The sequence below is a fragment of the Gadus macrocephalus genome, chromosome 1 (assembly GCF_031168955.1).
Source record: "Gadus macrocephalus chromosome 1, ASM3116895v1".
Taxonomy (NCBI): Eukaryota; Metazoa; Chordata; class Actinopteri; order Gadiformes; family Gadidae; genus Gadus; species Gadus macrocephalus.
In genome coordinates this window covers 24,337,444-24,352,763 of record NC_082382.1, presented here as the reverse complement: position 1 = coordinate 24,352,763, position 15,320 = coordinate 24,337,444, and the positions used below count along the sequence as shown (strand labels likewise).

Genomic DNA, 15,320 nt, shown 5'->3' with positions numbered 1-15,320 from the left:
GGTGGTTCTCTCAGAGAAGGTTGGTGGTTCTCTCAGAGAAGGTTGGTGGTTCTCTCAGAGAAGGTTGGTGGTTCTCTTAGAGAAGGTTGGTGGTTCTCTCAGAGAACCACCAACAGAGAGGATGAGGGGTCGGTGGGTCGGTGTCTGGCGGGCAGAACTCACCCCGTAGGCCCGACTGTAGCTCTCCCCGGCCATGGCTGTCAGCTCCGCATCCAGCAGGTCTCTGGCCTTATCGATGCACTGCAAACACAAGACACACACAGTTAGAAGGGGGCACGTGAACTCTGAAAGGGTTTTTTTGCAAAGAAATGCCCGCCTTGGATACATCTGCCCTGTAATGTGTCTGTGGTGATAAAACGAGGCTTGGTTCCTGCTGGGGGGGTCGAAACGGGGGGGGCTTTGGTCGAAGGCCCCACGCGAGCCGCCACCTGGTTCCCTCACGTCCAAACGTTTATTTATCCTCGGTTGGTTTGACACTTTTAGTTTTTCAAACCTTTTGTTCAAATAAACATTATGCTCTTTGCACGAGACCCGGCTGTGGTATAATTGATGTTGGTGGTCACCTCTTTAAACACCGTTTCCTCCTTCGGCGCTCTCATGCAAAATACTGATTATGAAATACCATCAACTGTTTACAAAGCTTCCAGTGGAATACAAATGACGAGTTCCAAAGCTTTTACCTCCAAACCTCTGGAGGTTCAACACTGAACTGCTCTGGTGGACTGTTGCCGCGCGGCATTTCCTTGGAAGTAGCAGGATGACGCATTGCTGCAACACGCTGAGCAAGCGTTCACCTGCCCTGACACACACCCCCACGCCCCACCTCTGGTGACCTCGGTTGTTTAGCAAACAGCCCTCCCTGGAGCCCAATCCCTGGAGGCCACTAACTGGCAGAACACACACGAGTGTTTGACAAACAGAATGTGACGGTACTCAGCTCGACGTCTCCCAAGACAAATAAACAAAAAAAAAAAAAAAAAGAGAAAACGGTAAAGGGGCATGGCGAAGGCCAAGTTCAGAGGTGACATCTCAGATAGGTCTGACCCCCGGTCTTAATTCTCCGACCTGAGTCGGTAACTCTGAACCATGACACCTCAGGGCCTGGTGGGGGGTGGGGGGGGGGGGGGGGGGGTCAGGCCAGGGGGATGGTGAGGAGGCTGTTACACGGCACTGGAGTCGGCGGTGGAGGAACGGTTTACACTGGAGACCGCTAGCCTGGGTAGCCCCGCCCATTCTGCCGGCGATTCGAATTCGCCCTGCAGAAGGGTCTGGAGAAGAGCGATACATTTCTTTCTGCTTCCGATACGTTTTTGCGGGAGCCAATCACCAAGCTGGCCTCCCCCCGGGCACGCTATTGGCTGGTTTTACACAGTGACGAGAGGGAAGCGGCAGCAAGCGGCCAATTGAGTAGAGTCAATTGAACAAGGCCCGTTGATCACGCCTCTTGAGCTGACGAAAATGACAGCAGCATCCCCAGACCAAGCTCAATCGTAGATTGAGCTTGGTCTGGGGAAGCTGCTGTCATTTTCTAAGCCAAGCTAGTACCACTGCACTGGAGACGAGGGCCGGGGGTCAGAGTGCGAAGCGAACACGAATAATAAACCTCTGTTCTCCGTCGTCACCGTCAGTGGGATCAGAGCGCGGAGGCAGCGGAGGGTTAAAGCGCGTGGCTCCGCTCTGGCCGGGCTTTCAGCAGACGGGGGAAGAACTTTATTGTGGAGCAGTAAAAATCGCGGATGAGATTATTCCAGCCATGTCTGGTTCTTCACGTTATTTCTGTAATCGTCGAGGAATTTATAGTCAGATTTCATAAAGCGTGGGGGGGGGGGGGGGCTTCCATGACCAAATGTCTGGTTATTGGAGAGGAGAAGGTCTGGAAGGTGGAGGAGGAGGTCTAAAAGGTGGAGGATTTGGTCTGGAAGGTGGAGGAGGCGGTCTGGAAGGTGGAGGAGGCGGTCTGGAAGGTGGAGGAGGCGGTCTGGAAGGTGGAGGAGGTGGTGTGGAAGGTGGAGGAGGTGGTGTGGAAGGTGGAGGAGGTGGTGTGGAAGGTGGAGGAGGTGTTCTCGAGGTGGAGGAGGCGGTCTGGAAGGTGGAGGAGTTGGTCTGGAAGGTGGAGGAGTTGGTCTGGAAGGTGGAGGAGGTGTTCTCGAGGTGGAGGAGGCGGTCTGGAAGGTGGAGGAGTTGGTGTGGAAGGTGGAAGAGGCAGTCTGGAAGGTGGAGGAGATGGTGTGGAAGGTGGAGGAGTTGGTCTGGAAGGTGGAGGAGGCGGTCTGGAAGGTGGAGGAGGCGGTCTGGAAGGTTTTGCAAGCCCCCCACTCTCACCTCAGAGGTTTGGAGCGGGGGCTCAGGTGATTTATGATTTACGTTTCCTCACCGAGGAGGAACGACGTTGAAAACGAGAGACAGAGGGGGCGTATTGTGGGCTTTGTTCCTTTAAAATTAAACACCCGAGCCAAATGAGAATTCAAACCGGGGACTGGAGCAGGACTTGAGTTGTTTCTACATCTCGATGCTGTGTCTTTTCTCCCACCAGGTTTTACGGCCCAAATTAACATTTCATGCGTTCTTCTATAAAGTCTAACGCATGTAGCAGCAGCAGCAGCAGCAGCAGCAGCAGCAAGAACAGAGCCCTTATGGGCTGTTAATTACACACAGACTCAGACAGACAGACTCAGACAGACAGACAGACAGACTCAGAGAGACACACACTCAGATAAATACAGATAGACACAGACAGACAGACAGACGCACACACACACACACACACACACACACACACAGTCTGTAGTGGGTGGATAGTGGTGGTGATGTCACTCACCTGCTGGGCCAATGAGAAGAGGTCCTGATGCAGGGCTAAGACGGCTCTGTAGAAGGCTCCGTCGTGCGTGTCTCTAGGGATCATGCATGTGTATTCCTCCATGCTGTCCCAGTGGCCTGGGGAACACATCAGGTCATCACACATGAGTACCAGCTCTCCGACACATTGAGAAGGGTTCAAGGAAAGGATTCCTGCAGAATAGGCCAAACAGTGTGGGGGGAAGCCACGTGGAACCTCATATACATTAAATGTCCCGTAATGAAAGGGCACATCTCCCTGTCAGTCATGAGATGGAAAAAATGAAAGGATGGAAAAGGACAATATTAATGGAGAGCTCACTGTAGTGACTTCATAATATAATATAATCACGATGTTATGATAAGAGCATGTGATGGGTGGACTCAGTTCACAGGCGTGTGACCACGAGAAGAAAACTACAAATTATCTTGGGTGGTGGTGATGGGGACAAGACCTGGATCTAGCCCAAATCGAGATGTTTCTGAGGGTAATCTGGCATTGAATTAAACAAATTGGTCTTGGAGGGAACTACTTTAATCTTAAGCGACTTGAGCGTCTGTATCAACAAACCACAAAGTTATGAACACAAAACATAATGGCGGTATAATGTTTTTCACTGCTCTCAGACTACATTCCTAAAGTCTGCTGGTCCAGAAGGCATTACCAGCATCCAGGCCTGGCATGCCTACAGACTCCAGGCCTGACTACAGACTCCAGGCCTGCCTACAGACTCCAGGCCTGCCTACAGACTCCAGGCCTGCCTACCGTCCACACCACCATCACCTCTATATACCTATCTATACCAGAATGCATCATTGGATGTTTCGCTGGCAATTATTGTTGATGATACTTCTAAATCGTTGTTTTGCCATGTCTAGCATGGGCAGTTTCAAACAAATAACTTCACGAATAATTACTAAGCAGTGGCAATAAAGCGACCAAAATCCTTCATTTACTGCATGCTACAAAATCGAGGCGGTCATTATGATGTGAGGCCCTGATGTACAAGCCCCTACGTCCGAAGCTCTACACGTGTACTGCAACCTGTATCCTCCCCCACCAGGCCGCCCCGATCCGTGAGCCCTCTGCCTGACCTCACCGTTACTAATCACTAATCACTGAGGAGGAGGAGGAGGAGGAGGAAACAGTAAACGGGAGGGCGGTGGTTACCTAGCCCCCACGCGGCGGCCGCAGCCATGCGAGCCATCTTGGCCTGCGTCTCCTCGCTGACCAGCGTCCACTCCTCACAGCATTGCTGGTGCAGCTGGCCCCTGCAAAGCAATACACACACGTCAACACACACACACACACACACACAGTGCAACACACACAGTGCAGCACGCACACATCAACACAGTGCAACACACACAGTGCAGCACGCACACATCAACACAGTGCAACACACACAGTGCAGCACGTAGGGATGCACCGATCCGATATTTGTATCGGTATCGGTACCGATATTGAAGACATTTCTAGATCGGGTATCGGTGACAAATGGGCCGATCCATATTTAAAAAAATATCTATATCTATATATATATATTTTTTTTTTTTACGTTTATGTACATACTTGAATCCTATTCCTACTACCTTGCTGCTTTGATAATTGAATTTCCCACGAAAATGTTCTCACGGGATTAATAAAAGTGTATCTATCTATCTATTGGCTGATCTATTCAGTTTCTATGCTGTGCGCTGTGAGTGACGTCATAAACAAGCAACACGCCGTGCGGAGCCTACAGTGATTGCAAAATGGAGCGAGCAAAAGGATCTGCTATCTGGAGCTATTTCACTTTACCTAAGCCAGCAAGCTCCACGGCTACATGCAACATATGCAAAGTAAATGTCCCGAGGGGTGGTACTAAACCTTCTAGCTTTAATACCACAAACCTTATAAAGCGCCTCCAAAAATTCAAGTCTCATGATCCCAGTCTTTTCCCCTCAATGAAACTTACAGTTTGTAGCCATAATTTCGCACTGTTTTTCTATATCGGTATCGGATCGGTTTCGGCCGATACTAAACCTCAGATATCGGTATCGGTATCGGAGGTGAAAAAAGCGGATCGGTGCATCCCTAGCAGCACGCACACGTAAACACACACACACACACAACACACACAGGGCATCAACACAACACACACACATCAACAAACGCAGTACAACACACACACATGTCAACACACACACACACACACACAACACACACTTCACCGCAAGAACACAAACACATTGAAACCCACACGTACAGCCCCACGTCACAAATACCACAACACAAACATCGCACAATGACACGAAACATAACACAAACAAGACCACCATCACAATCCCAAAAACAACACAAACAGATCTCAGCGCACAACAGGATTAGAGCGAGGAACACGCGGCACCCCTAACGTCACCGGGGTCACCAGTGAACGCTGCCACCATACCAACCAGTACAAGATGTCCCAACATTAAAACCAATATTAATAACAACACACACACACACACGCACACACACACACTTTCCAATTTCAACCGCCAAATAAGCATTAGGTGATGTCATGGCCGGTGCGGGCCAGCGATCCTGGCAACGGATGCAAAGGAACAAGACTGGGAGTCCAATCCTCGCTTAATTACGCCTGCCGGTATTTATTTATTTATCTGGGTTTCTTTTCCGTTCGGAGCGCGGGGTACCTTGGACTGAGCGTCTCTAACCCCAGAGCCCTGCCAAGCAGATGTGTTCCCGGGGGAAAGCGGGGTCCATCTGACCAGCGCTAATTGGTCATTAGCAACAATCAGCCAAGTTTGATCCGCGCTCCCCACTCGGGAAGAGGATAACTCGACCCAGTGCGGTGCGCCAGAAGAGAACCAACAGGCTGAGGCAGGAGAGAGGGGCAGGGGAGCAAGAGGACACGGAGAGAGAGAGAGACACACACCCTGCAGAAACAGAGAGAGAGAGAGAGAGAGAGAGAGAGAGAGAGAGAGAGAGAGAGAGAGAGAGAGAGAGAGAGAGAGAGAGAGAGAGAGAGAGAGAGAGAGAGAAAGAAAGAAAGAGACAGAGAGACAGAGAGACAGAGAGAGAGAGAGAGAGACAGAGAGAAAGGGAGAGGGAGAGAACCTGCAGAAACTGAGAGAGACAAAGTAGAGCGAAAAAGCAAGCACGCGAGTGAGAGACAGACATACAGAGGGAGAGAGACACAGACAGTGAGAGTGGAAGAGACAGACATACAGTGGGAGCAGGAGGGAGAGACAGAGAGAGAGAAGGAGGGGGGGGGAGAGAGAGAGCGAGAGAGAGAGAGAGAGAGAGAGAGAGACACAGACCGGTCGAGTGAGAGTGGAGGAGACAGACAGACTGAGAGGGAGCGAGAGGGAGAGACACACAGAGAGAGCGAGCAAGCGAGAGAGAGCGCAGATGTGACAAGGTGCAGCAGGTTTCCAGCTCCCCTCGGTATAATATATGAAAGCTTCCCGAACACAAAGGCCCAGACCGGCCTGGAGGGAGTAATACAGCAGGCCGTATATTCAGCAAAAGGTTTTAATTTACTTTATCATTCAGCTGTTCTTCTGGAGCAGAAAGATGGGCCTTATTAGATTGAAAGGTCCAGTCAACCAGGAAGGTCTGTCCAATCTGTTATGGAGAGGGATCTAAGGATGATGAACTGTTACCTAAACTACAAACAATGTTCTTTCATAAATGCTCCGGACTCACAGGACAGGATATTAGGTCACCATGCAGCCCGTCCCTACAAACACAGATGCGCACAAACACACACACACACACACATCCAAAAACAGACACAAAAACACAGACACACAAACACACAGAGAGACCAAAAACAACGATCCACTATGACAAGTGTTGGAACGCTAGCAGTTTTTGGAAACCTCAGGACTCCGGGGTCATCCCATGCCAGTGGGGACGTTCCCCGGATAGATCGCCATGGTAACAAGAGGCCCGTATCGCCCAGCCCCACATCGGTCTACAACCTGCAGCGTTAAGGCAGTGGGTTCAATCCCCGAGGTCCTACAGGGGGCCTCACCGCCTACCGGCCCCCCCCGGTCGGAGTCAGCATGGACCCAGCCGTCGCAGCGTCACGTACCATTCCCCCAGGGCCTCCAGGCAGCGCATGCGTCCCAGGATGAGGTCCGGCTCCTCCTTGGCCAGCTCGATCTTCTTGCCGTACGCCAGGAGCGCGTCCTCCCACTCGTGGAGCTTCTCGTACCAGGTGGCCTGGATCTCCTGCAGCGGGGAGGGAGGAGCAGGCGCTGAAACCACCACCAGCCATCCATCAGCCGGGGCTCAGTGATGTATGGATCCCAGAAGGGGTCTAGGAGACGGGGGGGGGGAGACGGGGGCAGGGCCATGCGGGGGGGGCCATGTTCACATTCAAGGTTCTTAGGTGTCTTGCTCAAGAGCAGCCGGAACGAGGTATTCATCTAACTCGCGAGAAAGGGGGAGGGAGTTTGAAGCCCATGTGGACGTGCGGGGAGAACGTGCAACCTTCCCCAGACCGGGCCCTAGTGGGGTTCAACCCCGGGTCCTTTCCTGCGGAGACAGAGGGGTGTTAACCACAGCGCTGCGGAGCCACACCCCTTTAAGAAGGTCAGACCGCCGTTTGGTCGCGTCACGACCACGAGAGGCGTGATGTTTTTCAGCGGTTTTATTCAGTTTGTTTAAGCCGCTCGATTGAAGATATTGGAGCTCGTGTGGGGACCGAGGAATTCTAATACCCAGCGTTAATCCCTTCACCAGATGCTGGGCTGAAGGTTAAGGGTTCCGTCTTAATGAGGCAGAGCGTTCCACAGCAGACCTTTTAGTACCGCGGGCCTCGGCCGGTTACACGTCGGACACGTGTGCGTACGACGAATCGCCTTTATTTCCAACGGTGCGAGCGACGACCTCTGACCTCTGGTGACCCATGGATGAGGCAGGCTGGGGCGCCAGTAGGAAACCCAAACCACCCTTCCCACTGTAAACAACCCTGGACCACCAGATTAACCGGTCGACACCGGTCCTGGAAGCATGCGTGTCGAAGCGATTATCTGTGTTGTTTTCGCCACAAATCTGCGGGGGTTTAATAGGGGAACATTTTACGTGATATTTATGGGACTTTGCTGACGCCTTTGTCCAAAGCGACTTACAACCGTTCATCAACACATTCACACACCGACGGCGGAGTCAACCACGCAGGGCGACAGCCAGCTCGTCAGGAGCAGTCAGGGTGAGGCGTCTCGCTCAGGGAAACCTCGACACTCGTCTAGGTGGAGCCGGGGATCGAACTACCAGTCAACCCGCTCTACCTCCTGAGCTACTGCCGCCCCCGGAACATGACTGAGGCTGACAAAGGCAGAGGGTAGGGCCCTTCAGGCAGCAGCCCTGCCTGTGAGACAGCGCCTGACTTCAGGCTAAAAGTAGCGACTTGATAAAGCGGTGTGGGACCATGCAGTGCTCAGATCCGTCTGGGGCTGCGCTGCACAAACACCGCTGCGGTTGTTTTCTTCTCGCTGGTGTCCCGGCCCTCGCTCTGCTGCTAAAGTGTTGTTATACTTCCCGCCCCCTCAGAGCCTTTCAAACAAACACACACTAGGACAAACACGCAGGGCGGTTGGTGGATTTGTTTGGTTCCATGGCTCTGTGCCATGAATGGCAGGAAGCCAGCGGCGAAAACTAAGGGATGGGTGAAAAAAGGGCAACTTCCAAGAGATGCCGCTTCGGATGCGAGCTGAAAGAGACGGGTTTTCATAAAGAGCGGCTTTCTCTAGTTATGTAATCGACGAGGATACAAAGTGAAGGAGTAGGCGTCCGCAGCATGTCTTGCGGTCCAGCAGTGCGAGTGTATATCTGGCCCGACTCTGTCTATGTAAACCCTGAGTACTGGTGTCTGACCGTAAAAAGAGGTCTGTACATTTTGAAGCCTCCTCCGCACGTGTTGTCGGTCAGACGGGGGCTTGCTAAAGTGAGGGTTTGAGGAGGCTACGCGGTAGTACAGTGGAGCGCTTCGTAGCGTCCCCGACATTCAGGAAACACATTCAAGTAGGCGAGAGAGGACGCGAGGAAGAGAGCGAGCGATGTCTTTTATACGTTTGGTACATTGTGTGTGAACACCTTACAGTCTACGATGTCCGTGGAAAAGCCCACTCCAGGATTGATCGACTCACTCCCACACATCAACAGATGTCATCTTCTGTATTACTGCCGGCAATTTATATTTTACATAGATTTAAACTTTTTACAATGCCTGGTTGTTTTTCCTTTGTTCGATTTTTTAATAGCTCTTCCTATGCACATTTTTATTTTCCATGCCACTGAAGCTCTTATGAATATGAATTGTGTTTATAACCGTGACAGAGAGAATTTTTGGGAGAGAGACAGACCTAGTGTGAACAGAAGGAGAGAAGGAGAGAGTGAGAGAGTGAGCTGGAGAGTGAGCTGGAGAGTGAGGAGCAGAGTGGTCTGGGGCTTTCTGCCCCCCGTGACCCCTGCATTTTTGGGATGAGAACGTGCCTTAGTGGGCAAGTCACAGCGGGGGGCTACACCCATTATGGCTGGGCGATGTTGAACACATGACGGGATAATTACGTATTATTAGGCGAGTAACAAGATAGCACCTCCAGCGTGAAGAAATATCAAATCGGATTAGACAATTGAATAAGACTCAAGCACCATTCAGATGTAAAAAAAAAAGTTATGTTAGCCAGTGAATGAATGAATGAATGAATGAATGAATGAGTGACGGAGTGAATCAACGATTGCGTGATCACGAAACGCAAGTTTACCAGCTACGTTCGTTCATGTCTAAGCCCTGAACCGGTCCACCTTGGAGGGACAGCGTGATCAGTACTGTGACGGTGTCTCCTCCTCCTCCCCCCCAGGGTGACTGCAGGGCACTCACCAGCTCGCCGAAGTGCTTCATGGCGTAGTCCAGCACCCCAGACGCCGCCTCAGGCTGCTGCAGCTTGTTGTTGATGCTGCAGGTCGGGACACAAACACGGCGGGTTAGAGGGAAGGGCTGGGGAGTCATTCAGGTCCACCTGGAACCACACACACACACACACACACACACACACACACACACACACACACACACACACACACACACACACACACACACACACACACACACACACACACACACACACACACACACACACACACACCGTACTCTGGAGGTCATTCGGGTGTCCCTGCATAAGTACAGGGCAGCAATAGCAATCAAAACATTATAAAGGTTAGGGGAAGCATAGGCTAAGGGTTAAGGGGTTTGACCCCGAACCAAAAGGTTTTGGGGTTTAGACCTCCATTGTCCACAGTTTACCTGTAGAGGTAAGAGCAAGACGCCCTTACCGCTAACTGCTCATTCAGGAAGTTTGAGAATAGAGATTAGTTTGTGAATATTTAACAACACCGAAAAGTACAAGCAAATAAAAAATTTTAATAAAATTTGAACGCAAAATGTAAATTTGAACATTATCAGAAGTTGAGAAACAAAGACCCCCAAAGCACTCTGAGATCAGACACAGCTCCCCCACGAGGATGGATCGCTGCTGAGGTCAGAACTGCAGGACAACACAGCCGCCAGTGCCGCCGCAGATAGACATGCTGGCCCCAGTCTCCCCACTGCACAGCCCACTGTCATCTGGCCAGAACCCCAGAGCCTCATCTGCCCAGAGCCCCAGAGAACCCCAGAGCCCCGGGCCGGATCAGGTGATGCCGCGTGTCCCCACCACTTAATACGGCCGCTCGGCGGCTCCAGTGGAACCACATGTCTGATGTCAGAGGAGGTAATCAGGGCGTCCGATGGGAGCGGGCCACAGGGCTCTCTTTGTGCGCGCCGCGGCTGTAAAGCCACCGACGACAGCGGCACGGCGTTAACAAGTGACTGGAATGAGGAACGACCTGCGAGCTGAGAGGCGAGCGGGCGGGGGGGACGGGACGTTCTCCCGGGGGCCCCGGGGGGCCGTAGAGTGTTGACACGTCTAGAGCCCTGAGATATTTAAACCTCCGGCGGGAGCGCCGCGGTGATGCGTCTCCGAGACGGCGGAGACGGTTGTCGTTAGCGACGGAGCATCGAGTCAGGGGTGACCGAGGCCCGCGCACGACTGCTCAAAACTAATGTTTCCCGCCTCAGTGAAAGGTGTGTATTTATATAGAAGCGTTGGTGTCAAGTATGCTGGATGGTCGATCCAAGCCTCAGGTCCCCAGTGGATTGGTGCGGTGTAATCCGTCAAGACAAAAGGGTCTGTCTCATCTGTGTGGAACACCCGACCCCCCCTGCCTCCCTCTCCTCCCCCCAGCGTCTCCCACACATGGAAACACTCTGCTGGAAGCAGCCCATCGTATTTCCTCCGGCTGAAGGCAGAGCTGAGCCTGTCGCGGTCGGCCTCTGCCTGGATGAAGCGTTTCCCAGTGAGGAGCGAGGCAGTGGGAGCCCGGCTCACAGCAGGGTGCAGCCTGATGAAGGCAGCACGGGAGTGGGATGTCTAGAAGTGTGTTTGTTTGACAGGACGGGTGGAAGGCAGACAGCGGTGATGAAGGAACGTGGGGTGGACTCACACCGGTGGGCTGAACAAGCACACAGAGACAGAAGAGGATAGGTTTCGGGTGAATACGATTCAACCGGCGCGTGTCTCGTGCTTTTCTATTCATTTACTTTACAATAGCAGCCTAAGCAGCATTAAACAAGCATCCGGTTTGAATATAGTGAGCAGCATAATAGCATGTGTTGTAGATTTCTATAGGCCGTAAGATTTGACTGGGTTGTCTTGCAGCACCTTGCTCTTCACCGTAATTAAGAGCGAGGAAAGACTTACTTTAATAAAAAAACAATCATGGACATATCTAATGAACATATTGCTTTAGATGACTTCCTTTCAAACGTCAATTACATCGAACAAACCCCAAAACATCAACAAATGATCAGTGAAGACCAAAAAGAGCGACCGTACAGCAGAAGGCGCCCAAGGTGCTTTAAGGAACGCCGAGGAGGTCTTCAACCCGTCGACTTCATCTGGTGCTCACCAAGGCACGAGTCATTCAGTCGTTCAGCGAGCCGTTTTTGAACCGCTGTTCTGAACCCTGACGCTAGGAACATGGCGTCCTGCGTGTATCTGCACGACAGCTGTTTATGGAGTACGGTCGCGTTTATTTGATGAGTCCCGGAGAACATGAGGCTGCTGAGGAAGCCTGCCAGAGACGGCCTGTACCTAACCGCCTCTGGAACCACTGAATCAAAATCCACAATGAGAAGACGCCTCTTTCTCCCCCGTAGCCCAGGGAATCTGATGTCCTTCCACCATCTGGCTGCCATCTCCAAACACACCCAAACACAGTCCAGATGACAGCCCCGCGCCCTGGAGAAATACATAGACCGAGATGACCTGAGATGTTCTTAAGCAAGTGGTGGAGCCGGCGCTGTGTGTATGTTGACAATCAACATGTATGTTAACACCTACACCCCATGTCGCCGACTACTTATAGGAGTAACGCCCCAGCGCGCCCTGAAGGGTGACGTCCAGGGCGAAGGGAACCTCAGAGAGATTACGTCAAACAGCATCCAGGGATGTCATACGTTTATATTAGGGATGCACCGAAATGAAAATTCTTGGCCGAAACCGAAACCGAATATACTGAAACAGTTGGCCGAAGGCCGAAACCGAATACCGAATGTGGCTTTTAATGTTTTTCATTCATTTTGCTTAAATTTTTCACCATTGCATAAATCAAACAATTAAATGTCCTTTATAAACTTTTTTGTCTTGCTTTTCTATACAAAAAATCTATTACAAATTTGATACAAAATATTTAATTAATACTGAACGTTTTTTAACATTCCAGCAAACATTATAGCAAGAATTTAAGAACAATGTACCTTTAAATAAATGAGTAAAATTGTATTCTATTTTTTATTTTAAAATAATAATAATAAAAAAAAGAAATGTTCTGTGTATTATGTTCGGCCTTTTTACTCCTTCGGCTGAAACCGAACATTATGTTTTGGGCCATTTTCGGCCGAATATGTTCGGTGGGCGAATATTCGGTGCATCCCTAGTTTATATGGATGCATAATTCCCTGTAATCCCCGAGAAGCCTCAGACGCTACCCAAACACTGCGGAGGGCTTTGGACGCCGCGGGTTAACTGCCTTTCAGAGCCTTTTCCTCAGTTCCACTCTGGTCTTGTAACTTGTTAAGGAAGCAGGCGTCACAGCCTTTTATAGGCCATAATCTGGGGGGCCCCGTCCCCCGGTGAAACAGAAGAGAAAACACTGCATGCAGGCCGAGAAATAAATACCGAACACGGGACAGTAGAGAGTGATTTGAACCTGAGAAGTGTCTGGGACCGAAGGGGAAACCACAGTACGGTCTGAGCTGTGGCCAGGCGTTAGACAGCAGGCTGCGCTTTTATTGATGTTGTGATATGAATCACTGCAGTATTAATAACACGAGTAATGTGTGTAAATGTAAAAGCTGCACTTTGGTTGAACTGTGTATTATGGGTTGCACACAAGTGAATAGCTGGTGTCTCGGCGGCTTGACGCGCTATGAGTTTCTGAAAGACACGTCGCAGTGACCCTCTCCTCAAAAAGAGACCAGGCTGGAGGAAATCAAGCTCCAGGAAAATGAAGGCGTTTACCACGGCCTAGTCCTTTCCTGTGTTACGCGAGTGTGATGCATACTTGCGTCCGTACAGTGCACTGAATGCCCTGGGAGTACTTTCTTCCAATTCTCCTCCCTACTTGACAACAAAGATGTTCCAGGAAAAAGATGAAGCCCGAGTTAATCTGGAAGATGGATCTGGCAAACCAAAGCAACAAGGTGACTCTTTGTGATGGACTTTAATCATAGTGTACGCTGCTAAACATTCTTCAGTCGTTTCCTAGGGAGTCAATAGGCAATAAGCAAAACAAAGAACGCAAAGGCCTGGCCCGTTAACACCGGTTATATCAGCTTCTATTAGGTTTCTTCATATCAAACAAGTGCTGCTCCCATCTTAAAACATAAGATAAAATCAGTCCAACAACACTCTCTTAAGGGTCCCACACCCATTGGCTTGTAAAACGCAATAAAGGGGGAAACATTTTAAACCTTTAACCTGACATTGTAACCTCAGGTTCTAGAACATAATGTACCGATGTACCCGGGTCGTGTTTAATAATATTCCTACAGCGATGGCTTGGATCGTGAAAGGTCGACCTGCAGTTCTTTTAGAAAGAACAGCCTGTAACGCCCCGAGGTGAACGAAGAACAGAGCGGAAAAACACTGGATCCACTCAAACTACAACCATAGCCACCTGATGCTAGCTGAGAGCGCCAAATACCAAACAAGTTCAACGGCCATCTAGGAACTGCTTTGAAGGAAAGTATGAACCTAGGGCTGTGACTCTGAAGCATGTCTTCTCTCACAAATAGGTCTACTAATGAACATCTTCCTGATGCGCCCCATCTACTCTTGATAGAAGCTGTATTTCAACACACTTGCTATGGATGATCCAACAGCCACTCACTTGGCTGTTGGTTCGCTCTTAGCCTGTGCTACAAAGACTATGAGACGTACACCTGTGCGTTAGATCGGTGGCGTCATGTCACACAAACGGGGTCATACCGAGATCACGAGGCAGAGAATGCCTTCCAAAATGTCCAACTCGGGAGGACCTCTGAGGGTACACTTGCGGTGACCTTTGACCTCGCATATTCACAGAGGACCCCCGTGTTCGGGCCCCACATGGCCTTCAATTTACTGCAAGGAAAGGGGAAGCGGGGGGGGGGGGGGGGGGGAACACAAGCAGTGGTTGAGCGGACATCATGCTGTTGCTCCTGCATTGCTGCTCAGTGTGAGCCAGTCACGCAGGCATGCGCGGTTTCACACACGCCTACGTGCAAAATGTTTATAAAAGCGATACAGCGCTATTGATGGAGAGAGACAGATTGATTAGATGATGGATGAATGAAGAGGACGGAATACAAATACAAATCCTCTCTCTTTCTCCATCCCTCGGTTGAAGTCGGTGGAAACATGAACGAGCGTCAGACGCCCGAGGCAGGCCAGAAAGAGCTGCCTCTCAAGGTGGAAAGAGATTTACTACGCCCGCGTCGGACGGCTGCCAAGCGAGCGCCGGCCCCCCGACACGCTGCCCCTCTCGCGGCGGTCCCCCGGTGACCACGGCCTCTAACAGCTCCCAGTGAAAGAGGAGAAGCAGCCGCGGCAGCACCGGCTGTCACACGCAGTCACCGTGGGACGGGGCCGTCCTGTGGGGGGGGGGGGGCCCCCCCGCCAGAACGCAATCAATCGTCGGGCTACGACGGCGGGACAGGATGTGCTGGGGGTACGCACCGCTTGTCCCAATGGGTTACAGATGAGGGGTTCGAAGGGGTCCCGGCTCGGTGATCCAGAGGAGACGCCGTTGGTTCCTCTTGAGATGGCGTGCTGGGAGTCTCTCTGTTTGCAACTTGAGAGTTGCTCATCGCAAATATACATCAGAGGGAATGAGTTGTAATGGAGTG

At 51.1% G+C, this 15,320-nt stretch overlaps 2 protein-coding genes across 3 annotated transcripts in view; one reads left to right on the top strand and one right to left on the bottom strand.

Moving 5' to 3' along the window:
- LOC132459247 (tumor necrosis factor receptor superfamily member 3-like) overlaps nt 1–15,320 on the top strand; it is a 276,712-nt gene that overhangs the window by 82,553 nt on the left and 178,839 nt on the right. The window lies entirely within an intron of this gene.
- Nucleotides 1–15,320, bottom strand: part of mtor (mechanistic target of rapamycin kinase) — an 87,033-nt gene that overhangs the window by 30,949 nt on the left and 40,764 nt on the right. The window contains exons 24-28 of the mRNA XM_060054800.1: nt 9,714–9,789; nt 6,921–7,060; nt 4,007–4,107; nt 2,819–2,934; nt 111–240 (exon numbers count right to left, since the gene is read on the bottom strand). Coding sequence (XP_059910783.1) covers nt 111–240; nt 2,819–2,934; nt 4,007–4,107; nt 6,921–7,060; nt 9,714–9,789 — 563 coding nt within the window. The remainder of the gene's footprint in view (nt 1–110; nt 241–2,818; nt 2,935–4,006; nt 4,108–6,920; nt 7,061–9,713; nt 9,790–15,320) is intronic.